Raw genomic sequence first — 21,709 nt, forward strand, 5'->3', positions numbered from 1 at the left:
CCTGGCCTCCTCCACCAGCTTTGTTAAGTTCAGCTTATAGAGCCAGCATGGTGGCGCAGTGGTTAGCATTGCTGCCTACGGCGCTGAAGACTCTGGTTCGAATCCTGGCCCTGAGGTCCGTGTGGAGTTTGCATATTCTCACCATGTTTGCGTGGGTTTTACCCCCACAACCCAAAGATGTGCAGGATAGGTGGATTGGCCATGCTAAATTGCCCCTTAATTGGAAAAAATAATTGGGTACTCTAAAAAAAATTTTTTTTTTTTAAAGTTCCACTTATGGAGCCCCGTCCATTCCCTTGCTACCTGAATCCCGAATTGCATAAACCTATCCCTTATTACCGTAAATGGCATCCTCCCCCCCCCCCCCCCCCCAAATTAACCTGCTGTCCTAGCTCATTCACCGGGGATACTTCGCTTTTCCATATATTCAGTTTGTACCCTGAGAACCCGCCAAACCTCCCCAGCAAGCCCATAACCCTTCTCTCATAAGCCCATAATCCCATACTCTCCAAATGATCCGAAACATACAGCAAGAGGTTATCGGCATACAGTAACACCCGATGCTCCCTCTGTCTCCTCATAATCCCTTGCCACTCCGCCGACCCCCTGAGAGCCATCGACAACGGCTCGATGGTCAGCGCAAACAGCAACAGCATCCCTGCCTCGTACCCCTGTGTGAGTCAAAGCTTTGTGAGCTCATAACATTCGTCCTCACCCTTGGTGCCACATACAGCAACTGCACCCATGCCATAAATCTCGGCCCAAACCCAAACCTTCCCAAAACCCCGAACAAGTACCACCACTGCACCCAATCAAATGTCTTTTCCGCATCCATGGACACCACCACCTCCGGTACCAAAGCCCTTGACGGATTCATCACCACATTCAACAGCCGTCTTACATTACTCGCGAGTTGCCTGCCCTTCACAAAGCCTGTTTGATCTTTTGCAACCACCTCCAGGACACAGTCCTCCATCCTCCCCATCAACAACTTAGCCAGTACTTTCACATCCATGTTCAATAGTGATATGGGTCTATACGACCCACATTCCACCGAGTCCTTCCCTTTTTTGGGGATTAGTGTGATTAGTGCCTGCGTCATCGCCTCCGGCAACTCCCCCTTCTCCAGTGCTTCATTAAACGCCCCCAACATATGTGGAGCCAGGTCCGACGCAAATTCCTTATAAAATTCCGCCGGGTACCCATCCGGCCCTGGGGCCTTCCCCGACTTCATATGCTACACAGTTGCCCTACCGCCCTCCCCGTTGTCAGCCTGTCAAGCTGCCCCTGCAACTTTTTCCTCCTCGCCAATCACTCCACAGTGGGCACCCTCTAATATTCCCTGTCCACCTCCACTATCTCGCTCATGAGATGATCATGTTCCTCCCTCCTTTCCCTATCCGCACGAGCCTTTAAAAAAAAAAAATTTCCCCCGGACCACTGCCTTCAGTGCTTCCCAGAAAATGGCCACCGACACCTCCCCATTCTGATTCAACTCCACATACTCCTTAAACGCCGCCGCACCTTATAACAATAACCTGCATCCGCCAACAACCCTGAGTCAAACCTCCACCCCGGCCTCTGCTCTCGTCCCGTTCGAAACCGAATCTCCAGCCAGTGGGGCGCATGGTCCGAGATAACTATCACCGCATACTCTGCCCCCTCCACCCCAATCCAAATCTCCCTACTCACTACAAAGTAATCAATCCTCGAATACACCTTAAATGAAAATGAAATGAAAAATGAAAATCGCTTATTGTCACGAGTAGGCTTCAATGAAGTTACTGTGAAAAGCCCCTAGTCGCCACATTCCGACGCCTGTTCGGGGAGGCTGGTACGGGAATTGAACCGTGCTGCTGGCCTACCTTGGTCTGCTTTAAAAGCCAGCGATTTAGCCCAGTGAGCTAAATGTCCTTGTTACCTTACGAAGTTACCTTATGGACGTATGAAAAGAAGGAATACTCCCCCTGGGTTTTAAAAACGCCATGGGTCCACCATTCCCATCCTCTCCATAAACCCGGCAAGCTCCCTCGCCTTTCATACCCTACCCATCGACCTATCCACCCTCGGCTCCAGGACACAGTTAAAATCTCCTCCCATGATCAACTGGCGCGTGGCCAAATCCGGGATCGCTGACAGCAACCCCCTCATAAAACCCACATCATCCCAATTTGGGGCATACACATTTACCAGCACCACCGATGCCCCTTCCAATACCCCACTCACAATCACAATTCTCCCACCCGGATCCCTCCCCTCCTTTGCACTCACAAATCCCATTTTTTTTGCTCATTAAAATCGCCACTCCCCTCGATTTCAAATCAAACTCGAGTGAAAAACGTGCCCGATTCACCCCTTCCTTAACCTAACCTGGTCCTTCACACGGAGGTGCATCTCTTGCAGAAAGACCACCCCCGCCTTCAAGCTCCTGAGGTGCACAAACACCCGTGACCTTTTAACCGGCCCATTCAGTCCCCGGACGTTTCACGTTACCAACCTTTCCGGAGACTTACGCCTCCAATCCCCTCTATCGTCCGTCATCTTCCCTGCTTAACTTCCGCCCCCTTAATTCCACCCTATACTTAGCCATCCCAGGTGACCCATTCCTCCGCCCCCTGACCATGTCATCTCACCCCCTGGAACTTCGCAACAACCTCCCCCTCCCTCCCCCCCTTTTCCCCCTCCCCCTGACCACCCCTCTCGGTCTTCTCCCCCACCACCTCACTTCCATTCACCAGCATAACCTGCTACGTGGCCACCCCTGCCCAAAGACACCTCCGAATGACCTCCCCTTCCCTCCCCCCCCCCCCCCCCCCCCCAATCCCCCCACTCCTCAACTCAAGGACGAAAGCTCCCTGCTGACCTTACCCTCCCCACCCAAACAAGGACATTTCCTGAACTCCAGGCAGCCTTCTCCACATCAAACAAACAAATGTTAAACACAAACAGTCCCATAAAACAGGAGGAGAGGGATGGGTACATCCATCCCCACATAAATTCTTCATCCCTACAACCCCTTACAATCTCAACATTAAGCAGAACCTCCCCCCCCCCCCCCCCCAAAAAAACGAAAATCCCCCAATCCCTACCCCCACTTCAAACATGCTCCCAACAATTCCACCCCAGTTCCCAAGCATTGTCCGCTCCGTTCTCTTCTCCCCCAGTTTATGCTCCTTAATGAAGTCTTCGGATGCTTCTGGGGTCTCAAAATAATACACCCAGCCTTCGAACGTCACCCATAGTTTCGCCGGGTAGAGCACCCCAAACCTGATATGCCGCTGGTACAGCACTGCCTTGGCCTTGTTGAAGCCTGCCCGCTGCTTTGCCAACTCTGCTCCAATGTCCTGATAAATTTGGACGCTATTCCCCTCCCAGTCGCAGGTACGTTTCTCCCTGGCCCACCGTAGAATTTTCTCTTTCTCCACAAATTTCACGATCAGTGCCCGCGGCGGCTCGCTAGCTCTAGGCTTCTGTCTCGGGGACCTATGCACTCGGTCCACTTCAGGCACCTTATCTAACATCCCTTCTGCACCAGCCCCGCCAGCACCTTCGAGACATACCTCGTGGCACTCACACCTTCCACTCCTTCAGGCAGGTCCACTATCCACAAGTCCTGCCTTCTTGAGGCATTCTCCTCCTCCACCTTTGCCCTCAACGTTTTACACAGGTCCCCTAGGAGCCCCACCTCCGCCTCCAGAGCCACCACACGATCGCTGTGGTCCGAGATCACTCCTTTGATTTCCCGAATCTGCGATTCCTGCACCTCCAAACACCTCTCCACCCGTTCCAGAGAACTCTTCAGGGGTGCCGCATCTCCTTCGGTGCCTTTTGAGCGATCCTCACGCATTTTCTTCCTCTGTCGGCAGAATCTGTCTCTTATAAATGCCATCAGCTCCTCCATCTGGGGCCTTCCAGCTTGCAGCAGCCCTTTCCCCGCCTGCATGCTGACATTGGCTGCTGCTGCAGCAAAGGCTCCCTCCAACGTTTCAGCCAACCCTCTCATTGTTTTCTGCCTGGTCTGATAGCTCGCAGACATACCACTCCCGGCGGAAACTGCTCCTCCCACGTTCACCTATGCCTTTTCATCAAAATTCCACCCAGTATCGGGTAAAAAGCACTCTTTTCTGTGCCTTTAAGCAGGAGTTGCCCTGTGTGTGACCACCCACTCCATGGTCACAACCGGAAGTCCCTGGAACTCCTTCCCTAACAGCACAATGGGTGTACCTACACCTGAAGGACTGCAGTGGTTCAAGAAGACAACTCAGCACCACCTTCTGAAGGGCAACTTGGGATGGGCAATAAATGCTGGCCTAACCAGTGATGCTCACAGCCCGTAAATGAAAATAAATGTTTTTAAAAACAGTGGTACTACAGAGCAGTATGAGCAGAAATTGTGAAACTGCTCACTGCATTTAAAGGCTTATGCAAAGACAAGCCAGGCTGCACACACTAGCTCGACATGATATGAATGTGGTGAGGCCCATCCCATAAGGCAACATCCCTATCACATAGGCTCAGAAAAGATGGCCTAGGCTCAGAGGATTAAGTACATGTTGGAGCTCCCTGGTTTTACTCATGCCCAAGCCGGACGACTCCATAAGGTGTTCGCCTTTAACTACTGCAGTAACCAGAACTGACTCCTACCCGATACCTAGCCTGGAAGATTGCTTAGATAGGGTAGGAAAGTCGCCAATATTACAACGGTAGATCTACTCAAGGGGCACTGGCAGATTTCTTTTACTACCTGCACAAAGAAAATCTTTTGTCTTCCTAACTCTGGATGGGCTGTACCAGTGTCAAGTCATGCAATTTGGACTCCTAACTGCCTCTGACATCTTTCAAAGGCTGATGAACCAGATAGTGACGGGCAAATTGCATAATGTTTGTTGACGACCTAGTGTACAGCGGCACCTGAGAAACTTGCTCAGTGTAACTGGAGGCCCATGTCCAGATCGTACAGTCAGCTGGCCTACTGGTACTCAAAGAGTGAATTCACTGAGGCTTGATGACCTACATAGAGCATGTGGTGGAAGTACATCCCAGAGCAGCAAAGATATAAGTGATAGCACAGTTCCCCACTCCCACAATAAAATGAGAAATCATGAGGTTCTTGGGGATATTTTATCACAGGTTCATCTCAAACTTCAGCACAGTAGCTGCCCTGATCACGAACCAACTACAGAAAAAAGCAATGGTAGTATGTACTGAGAAATGCCAGAGAAGGTTTGAAAAGTCAAAAGCCAGTCTAAATTGCCTGTCATTGCAGTTCTGGGCTTTAACCAAGTCTTTAAAGTAGCAATCGATGCGAGTGACATAAGGGTCGGGGCTGTCCTCCAAGAAGATGAATCAAGGACAGAGAGACACATCAGGTACTTCCAAAAATTAAACAAGCATCAGAAACAGTACATACTCCACAGTGGAAAAGGAAACTATCGGGATATTACTAGCTCTCAAATACTTGATGTTCAAAATGGATACAGAGACCTCAATCTACACTGACCACAGCCCTTTAACTTTTGTAGAAATGTTTTAAGAAGCATAATGCCAGGTTATTCCGTTGGATTTTGTTTACTACAAAAAAAGATCACCCACATTACCAATCATGGGATCACATCTAGTCGTAGACAGATTGATTATGATTATGCAAGTGGTATTTTCCACAAACAGGATGATACCATCAGCCCCAAAAGACACTCTCATTGAACAATGAGTGTAAATTTCAGTGTTCGTGTGATGCCAGGTAGGTTAGCTGTATGCCCTAGCGATTGGCTGATTGAAACAAATAGCATGATTCTTCCATTTTTGTAATGGGTAAACTAGAGACCATGGTCAACTTCTAATGATAAACTTGCAAAATAGTACTTTTCAAGAATGCCTTATATTGAACATGAGAAATATTTCATATGCTCATTATCTATTCCTACCTCAGTCTGTGGAACAATAGATATATTTGTCTACTCAGTTTGTAATACTTTGAGGATACTATCCAAAATATTCTGAGAACAGTCTGGATAAGATTGAAAACCTCAATCTTAGATCAGAGGTGTTGACCTACCTTGTGCACTGTTGCCCACCACTTGTACTTTCCTGGCTATCCTGTGTCTTTTTCCATGGCTGTATCTTATGGTTGCCGATCAATTGCTGATTCTCTGATATGTTGTGGTTAAGTGTAGATTTAAGATTCAGTGACAGGTGGAATTAGAGATCTGAACAATATTTGCTTCCTTAGATTTTTATCTAAGGGCGCTATCTTCCGGCCTCGTCTTGCTCAAGCGGCCCCTTGTCATACAGCGCCCCCGCCCCCACCAGCAAATGCTCACGCTGGCGCCGATTAGTACTCCTTTTTTAAAACGTGAACCTGCTGTGGGGAGCTGAGGAGGTAAGCACCCACCCTTTTGCTCATAGGCAAAGAGCCCAGGGGCATTGGGATTGCTGCTCCTGTGCTCGGCGGGAGCTGGGGTCCCTCGGCTGAGGGTGGGTGACCCTCCGCAGGGGTGGGCCGCTATGGGAGGGTGGGGGGGGGCATCCGAAGGGCAACCGCTCATGCCACCACCATGCCAGCCCCTGGATAGTGTATACCTATTCTGTGGGGCAACCCTTGTCCCTGCCCATCTGCCCCAATGGCCCCCTATAACCCCCACAGACTGCTGAGGCCTCTGGCCGTGCAGCTGAAGGCTATAGCCTCTAAGGAATTGGCAATCATGGTTAAGTGAGCACTTCACACAACCCAAGTGGATTCCCGTGGGTGGGCGGGCCATGCAGACATAGACATAAAACATACAGTGCAGAAGGAGGCCATTCGGCCCATCGGGTCTGCACCGACCCACTTAAGCCCTCACTCCCACCCTACCCCTGTAACCCAATAACCCCTCCTAATCTTTTTGGTCACTAAGGGCAATTTATCATGGCCAATCTACCTAACCTGCAAGTCTTTGGACTGTGGGAGGAAACCGGAGCACCCGGAGGAAACCCACGCAGACACGGTGAGAAAGTGCAGACTCCGCACAGACAGTGACCCAGCGGGGAATCAAACCTGGGACTCTGGCGCTGTGAAGCCACAGTGCTATCCACTTGTGCTACCGTGCTGCCCAAATTTAGCATGTGGGAGTCATTGCCTAGCATTTCAATCAGACCGTGATGCCTGGACACTATGCCTGAACACTGCGGGAGGCAACACCACACACGTAGCAGCCAACATTCGAACACGGGATGGGACACAGCTCCGGAGACGTCCACAGCCGGAGGTTGAGTGAGTGCCTCGGTCCGGGTGGCATTGTGAACGGATGTCCGGGATACAGGGTCTGGGGCCTGGTGAGGGGGGTCCTCTGTGGCAGATGTGCATTGACAGGGTGTTCCAGGTATGGGGCGGGGGGTATCAGTGAAGGTACGGAGTTACACCCTCTCCCAATTCCTTACAGATATTGAACGTAATGCCAGGATTGTTGGATGCATAGGTTGGTCTAGTGGGGCTGGTGCTACGCGATGCAACCAAACGCCAGAGAAGGTGGCAGCAGTAGCGTCTGCAGATGCTCGAGGCAGTGGCCCATGTGCTGGAACCCACCCCACACCCTGAGGACTTGGCCGCCCATCAGGCCAGAGATGGACCCAGAGGGGGAACCCTGCAATGGCCCAGGGTGTACAGGTGTCGCTGGTCCTTTGAACAAATGACAGATAGCACATGCCACAGGAGGCTCCCCCTCAAAAAAGGAGATTGTGCGGCTACTGTGCCATATCCTCGCAGTCTTGGCACCACGTGGAGGAGGAGGACACCCACTCAAGATTTTGTTCCGATGCCTCAATCGCTCTGATGGTTCCCTGCAGTACACCGCCCAGAGTATCGTCCACTTTGTTGTGGTGTGCTTTGTCCTCCACAATCTGGTACAGCAGTCGGGCGACGAGCTGGAGGTTGGTGACGAGGAACATGTGGACACCTCCAAGGAGGAGGACGACAAGGATAATCTGGAGGCGCTGGACCAGCAGATGCTGGAGGACGAGGCCGGGGAGGAACCTGAGGCCCAACCGGAGGCTGCAGGACAGGGGCAGCGGTGAGGGTCCGGCAAGCCCAGAGGGCTAAAGAGGCCCTCCTACTCGCCCGCATCACCTAGGAAGTGGCCTGGCCCGTAATCGCAACCTTACCCCGCCCCCCATCACCCAACCTCCCAGGGTATGTGTTACATCACTCCAGGGTGCTGGGACTGTGTCAGCACTGTCAGCGGGTCACTGTCCAGAACAGAGAGGTGATGATAACCCACAGAGAGCTGAGTGCTGGTGCTCCTCAGTCTATGCCACAGTCTGACCCTTGCCTGTCTGCTGAGTGCTCGCTCACACTCATCACTTGCATGCAGTGATGCATTGCGGAAGAAAGTGACAGAGGCAACCTACTGGTTGAGCACAAGGGTTTTTGTTGTTCAATACAGGTCCCCACTCTCCCGATTGGTGCCAACCCCCCTCCTACCTACCCGTCCCCACATCCCCCGATGCCCTCAGTGATCCTCGGTGTGCCTGACCCTCGTAGCTCGACCACTACGTCTCGGTGTTTCCCCAGGATGCACATCTTGAGGTTGCTGCAGCCAGCTGCTTACCTCGTCCCATGATCTTCAATGCCTCTGGAGGGTATCCTCTTGGACCGGAGGGCCCCAGCTCACTTGTTGACGGCACAGGCACAGCTGTGCCGCTCTGTTTCGTGTGCTGATCCCGAGACACGGTCTCATCAGTGGAGTGGAACTCCGTGGAGCTGGTGGCCACCGTTGCCGCCCCATGGGACGGGTCCAGGTTGGCACTCAGTGCCCCCTCCTCCCGGTCGGTGCCCATAGGCTCCTGGGGTCTATCTTGGGACGGAGATGCAGCTGGTTAGAGCCCTGGCTGCCCCTGCATCATCTGGCTCTGCCAGCCCTGGCAGTTCCCCAGTGTCTGCACCAAGATGGTGTCTCCTCAGTGACTGGGGCACATCCCCCAGTGCACCGCCTCGGCAATACCCACTTGCGACTGGGGCAAGCTCCGCAGCGCCTAGGCCATGCCCATCTGAGAGCAGGTTATGTCCCACAGAACCTCAAGGTCGGCCTGGTACTGGGTGACATCCCCCATGAGGCAGACATTCCGTTGAGACCCTCGACCATGGCCGTCACCGACCGAGCGATGCCTTGGACACCTTCACTCATGGTGCTGACATCGTGCACCAGACTCTCCACTGCGGTCGCCACCCTAGCAGTGTTGGCCTCAGTGCCATGCATTGCTGGAGCCACCTGCTGCATCCGTAGCTTCTGGGACTTCTCCAATTGACTATGTATCTGTTGGAGTGATGCTGATATCTCCTTCTGAATGTCCCAGCCGCTCCCTATCTTCTCCATCAGCTCTGGGTAACCCTGTTCCAGAGGCTCAGCATCAAGCTGGGACCTAGCTGGGCTCTGAGATCCAGCAACCCACCGACTGCTATCTCGCCTGGGGGTTCCTGCCTCCACCAGATGTGCATCATCAGCGGTGTGGTGCTTACCAGATTGTGCATCAGAAGCCTGTCCACTAACATTTCCCACCGAGATGTGTGTATCTGCGCTGGTGGATGGTGGGGATGACAGCTGTGACGCGACTATAACAGTTGCATCCTCGGAGCTCTTCTTCAAGGTGTTCTCGAAGTCATAAGTGGGTGCAGCCCGAATGGGCCAGCTGGAGGACCTGCGGGAGAATGGACATGTGGTCAGTGGGAAGGATGGGTCAGTCAGTAAGGCAATAACAACTCTCGTTTCACAGGTCCTCTGGGCGGAGCCCGGTGGATCTTCACCTCTGCGTCGTCTGCCAGCCTCCGCATGGGTAACTGATCTGTCTGCGGCCACCCCAATTAGCCCCAGGGCTCACTCCTCGAAGGAGGTGAGGAGTCTCAGTTCCGACATCCCACCGCCAGCCTGAGCCATCTCATGCCGATTTTGGGAGAACATTTCTTGAGGAGACACTAGGAGGGCATCAATAGCCACACTTGTGGTTCACAGTTGCGGCGGGGCGGTTTGGGGGTCACCTGAGGTGTGGGGGGTGTCATGATATCCACATTAACATATCATGGTGCAATCACACACACACTGATGGACAGGTAGTTGGACCAACCAACACACACACAACATTGCAGCCAATCACCAGTGAGAGCACATGCACTATAAAACAGGGAACACCACAGTTCCCGCTCATTCTACCAGGAGATAGCTCATCGCACAGAGCTCACAGCGCGCCACTCAGACATACACCATGTGCTGAGTGCCTCACTAAGATAGTGCTAGGGCTGGGTCCACAGGTTAGCTGGTGAAGTACGAACCACAGCCAGAAGTTAATAGTTATTATTGTACAGAATAATAAAACAGAGTTGTACCATCTACAACCGTGTTGGTCAGTTTGTATCGGAACACCCAACACGACATGATACCAGGACTGGAAACTCGCCAGCGACTGTGAGACCTACCTGCACCTCTTCAGAAACCCGCCATCCTGCGCCATGGAAACCATGCCGCAGGGTTAACCAGCCCGCCGCAGCCGCTCCGGATCGCTGGAAATCTTGGCGTCAACTGGAAGCTGATTAAACAGCGCTTCCAACTCTTCCTAGAAGCCACAGACCGGGAGAATGCATCGGACACCAGGAAGATCGCCCTCCTCCTCTCCACGGCGGGGCAACACGCCATTCACATCTACAACTCCCTGGCATTCGCAGAAGGCGAGGACAAGACGAACACTTCAGCGTGGAAGTTAATGAGAGCTTCAAGAGGTACCTCTTCCAGCAGCGCCTGCACGGTAAGGATGAGCCTTTTCATCTTATTTGACACACCTCCGTATCCTCGCGCAGTCCTGCGGCTATGAGGCTACCTCCGACTCCATGATTCGGGATCAGATAGTTTTTGGGGTCACCTTGGACACCCTACGCCAGCTGCTCCTCAAAATAAAGTGCCTCACCCTAGCCACCGTCATCGAGATCTGCGTCCTCCACGAAAACGCGACCAGCCGGTACTCCCAATTCCAGGCGGCCGAATCGGCACGGCAGGGGTCCTACGAGGCTGAGCGGGTCCACTCGATCGAGTTCCTCCCGGCCACGGCCTGGACGAGGGTGGCCTTTTCGCGCGCTTTCCAAGGCCTCCTGTGCTTGTACGCGCCAAAAGAGGGGATGTTGACGCAGAGGGACGGGATGCGCAGGCGCGCTCTACGCAGGACCGCACCGTGCATGCGCGGTGGCACAACGAACGCCATGACGTCACGACATGCGGCAACTGTGGATCCGCACACTTAAAGCGGCAATGTCCGGCCAAAGCGCGACTATACCTCCGCTGTGGCAGGATGGGCCACTACGCTGCCTGCTGTCGAGCAGCTCAACCTGCCAACTCTCTGCAATTCCGCCAGCCTCGCAGGGACGTGCGGGCCATTCAGCCCCCATACACCGAGTCATACCTGACGGCGTGCAGACCGGTGATACCGACGACCGGGAACCCTTCCGCATTGCGGTAATAAACAAGAACCGGATGTCCCCAAGTCGGACCCACCAGCCGATGCCAGTGCACAGCATTAATCCGGGCGATGAATGGTGTGCCACCCTAACGGTCAACCCGAATTCGTCGCCCACCTAATAGACTGGACTTATGAGCCTGTTTGCACATTGGACTCACTGAATTGTTTTGCAATACTGTTAACGTGTTTCTTTCTTGTCGTTCCAGAAGTTCTCTTTCGATATTTGCTGATTGCACTTGTTTTGTTCGTGGTACAACCTCGTTGCTCTGTTGCACCTGACACCTTCCTATGTATATAGTTTAGCCTCATGTACATGTTGTAAATATTGCACACACATACTCAGATGCACTCAGTACACACCAATATTTATTACCATGTAGGCACATATCCTTGTGAAAAGGGGGGAATGTCATGATATCCACATTAACACATCATGGTGCAATCACACACACACACAGACACACTGATGGACAGGTAGTTGGACCAACAACACACACACAACATCGCAGCCAATCACCAGTGAGAGCACACGCACTAAAACAGGGAACACCACAGTTCCCGCTCATTCTACAAGGAGACAGCACAGCTCACAGCGTGCCACTCAGACATACACCATGTGCTGAGTGCCTCACGAAGATAGTGCTCGGGCTGGGTCCACAGTTTAGCTGGTGAAGTACGAACCACATCCAGACGTTAATAGTTATTATTGTACAGAATAATAAAACAGAGTTGTACCATCTACAACCGTGTTGGTTCGTTTGTGTATCGGAACACCAACACGACAGAGGGTGCATTGGTGGCTACTCACTTGTGCTGCCCGGTGTAGGTCGTTGACCTACTTCCGCCACAGGAGGCCAGTCCTCCTAGTCACACCCCCCGAGCTGACTGCTGCCGCCACCTCGTCGCAGTGGCTGCCTTGTGGCTCAAGCTCCGGGTCACCCGAGGAACCAGGACATCCCTCCTGGCCTCCACCGCTTCCAGGACCTTCCCCAGGTCAGCATCCCTGGATCTTGGGGCTGGTCTCCTTGGCGACATTGTTGCGAGCTGGCTGGGGTTAGCTGAGCAAGTGCAGCTTTAATACTGCTTGACCTTGTGGGGGAGCTGGCGAGCGCGGTCCTGGCGAGCCGGCATTTGGAGCAAGAAGCCCGTGAGGGTTCGTTAAGTGGACCAATTAACGTTAAATAGCATTGCCGACCCTCGCTGGGCCGAGCATCGGGAAGCCCGTGGCAATTCCCACTCGCTACCCCACACCAAATTTTTTCCGGAGAATCGCGCCCTAAATTTCCATAGCATTCCAAAAGGTTAAAGGGGTTAGGACCATAGTTGCAATTTTTGACGGTAACTTAGCTAGTAAACATGGAGACAGCATGTTCCTTTGCTTGTTTTAATAGGAATATTATGGACTGCAGTCAACCGCCTGCACTTCTAATGCACAATTTGCAAATTAGTACTTTTCTTTGATGCCTCACATTGAACATGAGGAAGACTTCAAATGCTCACTTATCTATTACTGCCTCAGCCAATGGTTCGATAGCACAATGCATGTATTTGTTTATTCAGTTTGTTGTACATCGAGGTTAATTCACAAACGTTTTAACAATTGCAGTGAGAACAAATTGGATAAAGTTGTAAAGTTCAGATTCTAGACCAGAGATGTTGACCTATCTACCTACACTGTTTTAACAACTACCTCGGGTTGTGTCATTCTGTGGGCAACAGGATATAGTTAGTACAGAAAATCCTTGAAATTCCTAATCTGGTTTTCATTTGTGTTACTAGATGAACAGAAGAAAACATAAAACAGATGCAGTGCCTACAGGACACCCCCACCGCAACAGGAACATTGCATTCCCCCAAACTCTGCTAATTTAAGTAGTTTCAACAAACTAATGAAGACCCTCTTGGAAATGCATCATGAAGCAAACAGGTCAGAAATTGGATAAAGTTTTTTCTGATTACATTAAATATCTAGTCTGGAATAAATTATCTCCAATTCACACCTTCAAAATTTTAATGCTCTGAAAATGTTTGTCCTCTGCAAAGCTAATTTTTTTTTTTAAATTGTTGATATCGTGCTTTATAGTTAATATTTTAATGTCAGAAAAATTGACTCTCAATATTAACAAGCACTTGTTTTAATTTAAAAATAGAAAATGTAGCTTTCCAAATATCCCCTCCTCCCTTAAAGTTGCCAGTTTTCAGAGTTATGGACCACGGTTCTGGCAATATGCTCATGCCTCACCAAGCTTGTCGTGAACCTGGACCTTTTGGGCAGGCTGTTTAATCATAGGGTTATCAGGGCTGAATCTAGTCCATTTTTTGCCTGGTGTCCATGTGAATCATGATATAGGTCCCAGAGATGGGAACCTTGGGCCTATTTTCCCTTCTCTAGCATGAGGGCACTGCGGCCAATTGTAACACTCTACTGTTGCAACTGAAGTGAGCTATCTCTGCGCAAATTAATAATAATCTTTATTATTGTCAAAAGTAGGCTTACATCAACACTGCAATGAAGTTACTGTGAAAAGCTCCTAGTCGCCACACTACGGCGCCTGTTCAGGTACACAGAGAGAATTCAGAATGTCCAAATCACCTAACATCACGTCTTTCGGTGCTTGTGGGAGGAAACCGGAGCACTCTGAGGAAACCCACGCAGACACAGGAAGAAAGTGCAGACTCCGCACAGACAGTGACCCAAGCCGGGAATCAAACCCAGGTCCCTGGCGCTGTGAATCAACAGTGCTAACCACTGTGCTACTATGCTGCCCATTGACCTGCGACCTTCAATTGGTACAGCTCAATCACACATTGGCCTTAACAACTGGATCATTTAAGGGAAAAGTGATGTAGCATGCTTTACAGGATGAAATATAATTTCAACAGTGCATCTATATGAGAATATCATATAATTAAGTATTTCCATGTTGCTCCATTATTGTAATAATTTGTACTTTGAATTATGTTTAGGAATGATATCATTCAAGCACTGAAGGAAGTGAAATCAAATAATAAGGGGCTTCTGAGTGGTTTGGCTCTAAACACAATTGTGCAACTAGCATCTGCGATCTTGAAAAAGCACTTACCTGCAAATACAGAATAAGTGGTATGTGTGTGCCGTTTTATCTCACCATTCATGTTAAAGAGAAATGATATGGATGTGTATTATATACACGTGTTGAGCTTTTTAGTACCTGAGGTTAGGGGTGAAATGTATTTATGTTAGAAGCATGAAAATGGACTGCCTGGAGATCTTCAGTGAAAAATTAGTTGCAGTGTAAAATAGGCTCCTGAATTGCGATTGCCTGCTTTGCACTGTTGATGTAGATTAATTTCACCCCAATATGTCACGTATAATTACATTAATTATACAATAAATGGTTTAACATGCTGATCAATGACCCAAATGTAGTTTGGTACTTAAAATACCTACGCAGCCCTGAAAAGTTGACATTGGCATGACTGTTTCCAGTAATTGTTGGCAGGAACTTGCCACTCGAGTGCAATTAGCACCCGGATTCAAGCAAATTCTGGTCTTAGAATCATAGAATTTACAGTGCAGAAGGAGCTCATTCGGCCCATCGAGTCTGCACCGGCCCTTACAAAGAGTACCCTACTCAGGCCCACCTATCTACCCTCTCCCCGTAACCTCCACTTAACCCACTTTGGACACTAAGGGCAATTTAGCATGGCCAATCCACCTAACCCGCACATCTTTGGACTGTGGGAGGAAACCGGAGCACCCGGAGGAAACCCACGCAGACACGGAGAACGTGCAGACTCCGCACAGACAATGACCCAGCCGGGAATCGAACCTGTGAAGACCCTGGAGCTGTGAAGCAATTGTGATAACCACTATGCTACCGTGCTGCCCATGTTTTGGCTGTGTAGGTAACGGTATGTGGAAATCTCATTGCACTATCCATCACCTACCTGTACCTATAGAATAGTATAAGACAAAAGGATGCAACAAGGTGTCCTTCTTCTCATATAAGTACATACCTTTGAACTCACACATGCCCTCATGTGCACTTCTCTAATCTTTCACCACATTAATACTCAGCTGGGGTGCAACAACCACCATCCTCTGTACTTCTGCAATAGCTCTGCTCTTCTCAACAGCTAATTATTGTGAAACCAGTTTCTGCACCAAACACATTGACGCACAAGCTCACTCCGTGATGAGGATAGTTTTTGGAACTCTTTTTTTTCTTAGTTTTCAACTTTGTTGTCTTTTTATTCTTTTCAATAATTCTTCACCAGGCAAAATTGCCTTTATGAATTATTACATATGAGCAGTGAGTTGCGAGCAATTTCTTATATGTTCATTTTTATAACAAACTTAACGTATCAAAAGGGCATAGATAATTGTTTACATTTGGTTAAACCCCATGAAGGGAAATTCAAAGCTCTAGTAATGCTGATGCATTTGTTTTCACTTCCTACCAGAGTTAACAGCTAATTAAAACTCAGATAACTGAAGCAAAACCTGCAAGATTGGCTGAAGGTCAATACATATAGTTGACTATGTGATCAAAAGAATAAAATGATAGATTACAATTTTGACGTAACATTTTACTATGAAGAACAAATTTTAGAAAATAAACTGAACCCTCACAAAGATGATTTTCACGTACTATGTGAAACTATGCAGTTCTTAGCTAATTGTACACTTACATACTAAAACATACTTAATTTTATTATTCAGCACAGTATTACTCATTTGCATTTTGTGCTACTTCTAAATTTATTTGTTCGCTATTCCAATTACACCCCAGGCTAAACCATTTCCAGCATTTCCTGTTGCAACGCTGTCCTCATTTTCGCCTTTACCCAGGTCATCTTCATTCTCAGTAACCACCAAAGTACGTCCAATTATTGAATAATTTCCTGCCAAACGAAGAAGTCGATCGTGCATTTCAAATGTAGCGACACCATCATCATTAGCTTCAATGTTACCCAGATCACCAACATGTCTGTCAGTATCTTCTGGTCCACCATGCTTTTTGTCACAGGGGTTATAATGAGTTCCTGAACTGATGTATCATCCCATTTGAAAGTGACCGTTCCACGGACCGAGTTCCCACTGTCCTGTTGAGCTTCATTACCCTTCATAAAACAGGTACCTGTCGCAATCATTGTTTCCTCATCGCCACCAACTCAGTTTTTGGAATTCTTGAGATCAACTCCAGTTTAGTAGTTGCCAGTCCTCTCCAGTATCATCCCTCCCTACATTTGATAGGATGCAGCGACATGCAGAGAAATGACTTGTATCAGCAGCAACTTGGACCTCTCCATCCACAAGACTCTCCGGCTTGCCACATAGCTTTATGAAATTCCCTCTGGACACTAATCCATAGAACCCCTACAGTGCGGAAGGAGGCCATTCAGCCCATCGAGTCTGCACTGACCGAACACCCTACTCAGGCCCACTCCCTGCCCATCCCCATAACCCCATCTAACCACAGCTTTGGACTGTGGGAGGATACCAGAGCACCTGGAAGAAACCCTTGGGGACACTGGGAGAACTTGAAAACTTCACACAGTATAGAAGAGTTATGCCTGTGTCAATAATCCAATTGATGGAGATGAAAACTTCCTTAAATTATCACTGAAATGTCCAAATTACCTTTTATTGTCTTAAGCACACTGATTTGTACAAATCTAATAAACCTCATGCTGTATTCACTAGTGCTGTTGCCCTGTGAATTTAACCCCCTTGAAAGATGAATGTAACTTTTAGCTGATAACTTGGTGGTATTTTTTTATATGTAGTCCTTAATTTGTTTATGGATGTGATCATCTCTGGCAAGGCCAGCATTTATTGCCCACCCCTAATTGCCCTTGAGAAGGTAGTAGTGAGCCCCACTTTCTTGAACAGCTGCAGTCTGTGTAGTGTCGGTACAACAATAGTGCAATTGGGTAGTGAGTTCCATGATTTTCACCCAGTGCCAATGGAGGAATGGCAATATATTTCTGAGTCCTCATGATGTTTAACTTGGAAATGGTGGTGTTCCCTGCTGCCCTTGTTCTTCTAGGTTCTTGGCATTGTTGGTTTAGAAAGTGCTGCTGGGAGAGCCTTAGCAAGTTCACTGTAGTGGATTTAGTAGAGAGTACATGTGTTGTGCCAGTGGTGAAGAGAATGAATGCTTAAAGTGGTGAATAGGATGTCTGTGAGTTGGAATGTTTTTCCCTGGGTGGTACTGGCTGCCTTCAGTGTTATAAGAGCTGCACTCATCCAGGCAGGTGGGGAGCATTCCTTACATTCTTGACTTGTGACTTGTAGATGATGGAAAGGTTCTGGGGAGTCAGGAATAAGCTACTTACCACATCATCCCCAACCTCTGATCTGTTCTTGGAATCACTGCATTCATCTGGCTGGTTCAGTTTCTGGTTAGTGGTGAATGATAATGAAATGAAATGAAATGAAAATCGCTTATTGTCACATGTAGGCTTCAAATGAAGTTACTGTGAAAAGCCCCTAGTCGCCACATTCCGGCGCCTGTTCAGGGAGGCTGGTACAGGAATTGAACCGTGCTGCTGGCCTGCCTTGGTCTGCTTTCAAAGCCAGCGAATTAGCCCTGTGCTAAACAGCCCCTAAGCGAGTCAATGATGGTAATGTCATTGAATCTCATGGGATGATGGTTGGATTCTCTCTCGTTGGAGTAGGCCATTGCTTGGCCCTTGTACGGCATGAATGTTACTTGCTGTTTAATCCCCAAACCTGAAAGTTTTGGAGGTCTTGCTGCATACGAGCTTGGACAGCTTTATTATCTGTGATCTATTAACTGAACACTGTGCAGTCATCGTTACATCATTTTATTTTTTAAATTTAGAGTACCCAATTATTTTTTTCTGTCCAATTAAGGGGCAATTTAGTATGGCCAATCCACTTAACCTACACATCTTTGGGTTGTGGTGGTGAAACCCACGCTGACACGGGGAGAATGTGCAAATTCCACACGGACAGTGACCCAGGGCCGAGATTGAAACCTAGGTCCTCAGCGCCATAGGCAGCAATGCTAACCACTGCCACGTGCCACCCAGTCATCGTTGCATCTTGATGTTAATACAAGCATTGCCAGGATCGTGATGGGAATGCTATCCATGGGCCCAGATGGATGCAGCTGAAAAAATATTCAAACTTCATACTACTCAGGATAAAGCAGTCCACTTGATCGACAGCTTATCCACCATATTGAGCATTAAGTGTTCTGTCGATAGATACATTGTAGAAACTTGCTAAGGCATTAATGGCAGCACTTCCCAAACCTACAACCTCACCATGTAGAAGGATCAAGGGAATCATATCCTCCAAGTTCCCCTCCAAATCTCACACCATTCAAATTTGGCCACATGTCACTAATGCTAGTTTAAAATCCTGGACCTAACTCTTGACGTAACAACATTGTGGAAGTACCTTCACCACACAGACTGCTATGGCTCAAGAAGAAGCCTCTACCGCCTTCTCTGGCAACTGTGGATAGGCAATCCAACCTCTTCAGTGATGTCTATGTCACAAGAATGAATAATAATAAAAGTAGGAGCCTTTGCTATCAATGATCTACTTTCCAGTTGTTATTGCAATTTTCAAGTAAGTTGGATAAGACATTTCATATTTCTCTTTTGTGCCAGTTTTCTCCCCATCTACGTTAAAAAGTAGGTGCCAACTCTTAGCACATAGAGCTTGTAGGGACTCTTATTTCCTTCTAATAAGAATCGACAATCTGGTTGGTGGGAGGTGTCAAAAATACGACTTTATAGCTAAATACTCACTTGAATACACTTGAATAAGAACTGAATAAAAACTTGGGAAAAAAAATCAAACAATACATAAAAATACATAAGCACATGGCAAAAAACATAAAGCATAAAAAGAAATCACTTCAACACAAACACGAACAGATAGTTGATTCAAGAATTCAGGAACAAAGACCTCAACCACAAAGTCTTACTTTTAAGGGAATCCTTGGACGGGATTCTCTGACCCTCCACGCCGGAATCGCACCCGGGGCGAGGGCAGAGAATAGCCATTCATGGCGGAAATCCGTGGTCGACAGGCTGAACTCCCGCCGGCGTGGTTTACATCTGGTACCACCCGGCGGGGGCTGGGACCCGCGGTGGCGGTCCTGGTGGGGAGGCGGGGAAATCTGACTCTGGGAGGGGGGCCTCAGCAGTAGTCAGGCCTGCGATCGGGGGCTACCGATCGGTGGGCCATCGTGATCTGGGGGGAACCTACCTTACTCCGCATGGGCCCGCTGTGTGACTCCGCCATGTCGGCGGCGCCCGGGCTGAGATGGGCTGCCGTGCAAGCGCGGTCCCACTTGTGGCCAGCGTATCCATGCGCAGTCTGGACAGCTGGGCACTGCCGGCAGCCAGAGCTGCGGGTCGCACGCCGGGGCTCTGCTAGCCCCCTGGAAAATGGAGAATCACCCCGGACTTTCGAGGAAAAAGTCCGGAGTGATTCCCGCCTGTTTTCCGGCGGGCTTGTGGACTTAGTACCCAAAAGGGAGAATCCCGGCCAATATCTCTTGTTGGTTTAATCACCTGGTTTAATCAAATGAATGACTGTTACTTAGAGGATGGTTTGTTAATCAAACATTGTACATTTATTAAGATTGGCTGGTGCCTATCAAAACTAGCTCAGCGCCTGTGTGCGCTGTCTTAGGAAAATTACATAGCTCGGTGGAGACTTTGCTGTCACTGATTAGATCGAGAAAAATACATTCTTAGTGCTGAATACAATGGTTAATTCATTATGTGAAACAGTGACCGGATTCCAACATTCAAGACACTTTTAACAATTTTACCTCTCAGCTACATGCATTCAACTAGCACCTATATGAATAAATCTATGAATAAATCAATACTCTATCGTAGCTTCTATGCATAACAAGTGCTCGTTCAATCAATACTTTCCCCAGTTGACTATTCTGCATGAATCAGCCTGGCCTTGCGTCAGTGTAGGGATGGAGGACATTCCAGCTGTTCTTAATTGTGCCCTTTCCAACTGTCACCCTGAACAATTCTCCTGATGAGGTTCGGGGTGCTGAGGCCAACTACAAAATCCCTACCTCTGCCCTGGCGAAGGTCAGCTAACTCAGGAACCATCAGGTATTGAACTGGGTAACTGAGCTTTCCAGATAAATATCTATCCCATCCAGTTACCGCAGTACAGTAGGTAATTCCAGTTAGAAAGAAAAAATGACCAGGAGAAAGATAAAACTTTCCGTGGCTAGCTAAAGAAAAGGCATAAAATTCCATAAAGATTGGACAGAATGTAAGAAGAAAGTAAAGAATGACTTGAAAAAACAAAAGAGGGAGACATTGAAGTTTGAGACAAAATGATCTGGAAATAGAAAAAGATAATAAGAATTTCTACAGGTATTAAAAAAGGCAGAGCGTGCCTAAAGTGATCATTGGCCCTGCAGGGAGTGAATCTGGGGAATTCACCGGAACATAGGAACAGCCGGCGGGCTGCGTGAATCGCGGCACGCGATTCTCAGAGAATCAGCGCCGGTCGCGGGCCACTCTACTCGGCCGGCCCGCCGATTCTCCAGCCTGGATGGGCCAAGCGGCCGTAAGAAAAGAGTCGCGTCCCGCCGGCGCCGTTCTAACCTGCTCTGGGCCGGCGGGACCTCGGCGTGTAAGGGTCGGGTGGCGGCCTTTGTGGGGGGGAGGGGGGGTCCGATGTGGCCTGGCCTGCGATCGGGGCCCACCGATCGGCAGGTCGACCTCTGTGGCCGGGAGTCTCCTTTCCTCCGAGCCAGCCCCTATAGTCCTGCGCCATGTTGCGTCGGGGCAGGCGCGTTGAAGGAGGCCACTGCGCATGTGCTCTCTGGCACCGGCGCAACTGCGCATGCGCGGATCCCGCGGCACACAGTTCGCGCCGGGATCTGGAGCGGCGCGAATCGCTCCAGTGCCGTGCTGGCTCCCTGTAGGGGCCAGAATTAGTACTGGGAGTGGCCCATTCACGCCGTCATAAAATGCGACGGTGTTTATGACGGTGTGGACACTCTGCCGCGGGTTGGGAGAATCCTGCCCAGGGAGTGGGCCGTTCGGCTTGTCAAGCCTGCTCCGCCATTCAATTTGATAATGGCTGATCATCTACCTCAATGTCACTTTCCTGCATTATTTCCATATCCCTTGATGTCACTGGTCTCCAGAAATCTTAACGATTTCTGACTTGAACATGCTCAATAATTGAGCTTCCACAGTTCTCTGAGGTTGAGAATTCCAA

At 49.3% G+C, this 21,709-nt stretch overlaps 1 protein-coding gene across 2 annotated transcripts in view; it reads left to right on the forward strand.

The window, feature by feature from the left end:
• The window catches only part of rbm44 (RNA binding motif protein 44), a 290,943-nt gene that overhangs the window by 255,911 nt on the left and 13,323 nt on the right, over positions 1-21,709 (forward strand). For both annotated transcript variants that reach the window (XM_072483580.1, XM_072483588.1), the window contains 2 exons: positions 13,252-13,399; positions 14,440-14,575. In XM_072483580.1, coding sequence (XP_072339681.1) covers positions 13,252-13,344 — 93 coding nt within the window. In that variant the 3' untranslated portion in view covers positions 13,345-13,399; positions 14,440-14,575. The remainder of the gene's footprint in view (positions 1-13,251; positions 13,400-14,439; positions 14,576-21,709) is intronic.

The sequence above is a fragment of the Scyliorhinus torazame genome, chromosome 2, assembly GCF_047496885.1.
Source record: "Scyliorhinus torazame isolate Kashiwa2021f chromosome 2, sScyTor2.1, whole genome shotgun sequence".
NCBI lineage: Eukaryota > Metazoa > Chordata > Chondrichthyes > Carcharhiniformes > Scyliorhinidae > Scyliorhinus > Scyliorhinus torazame.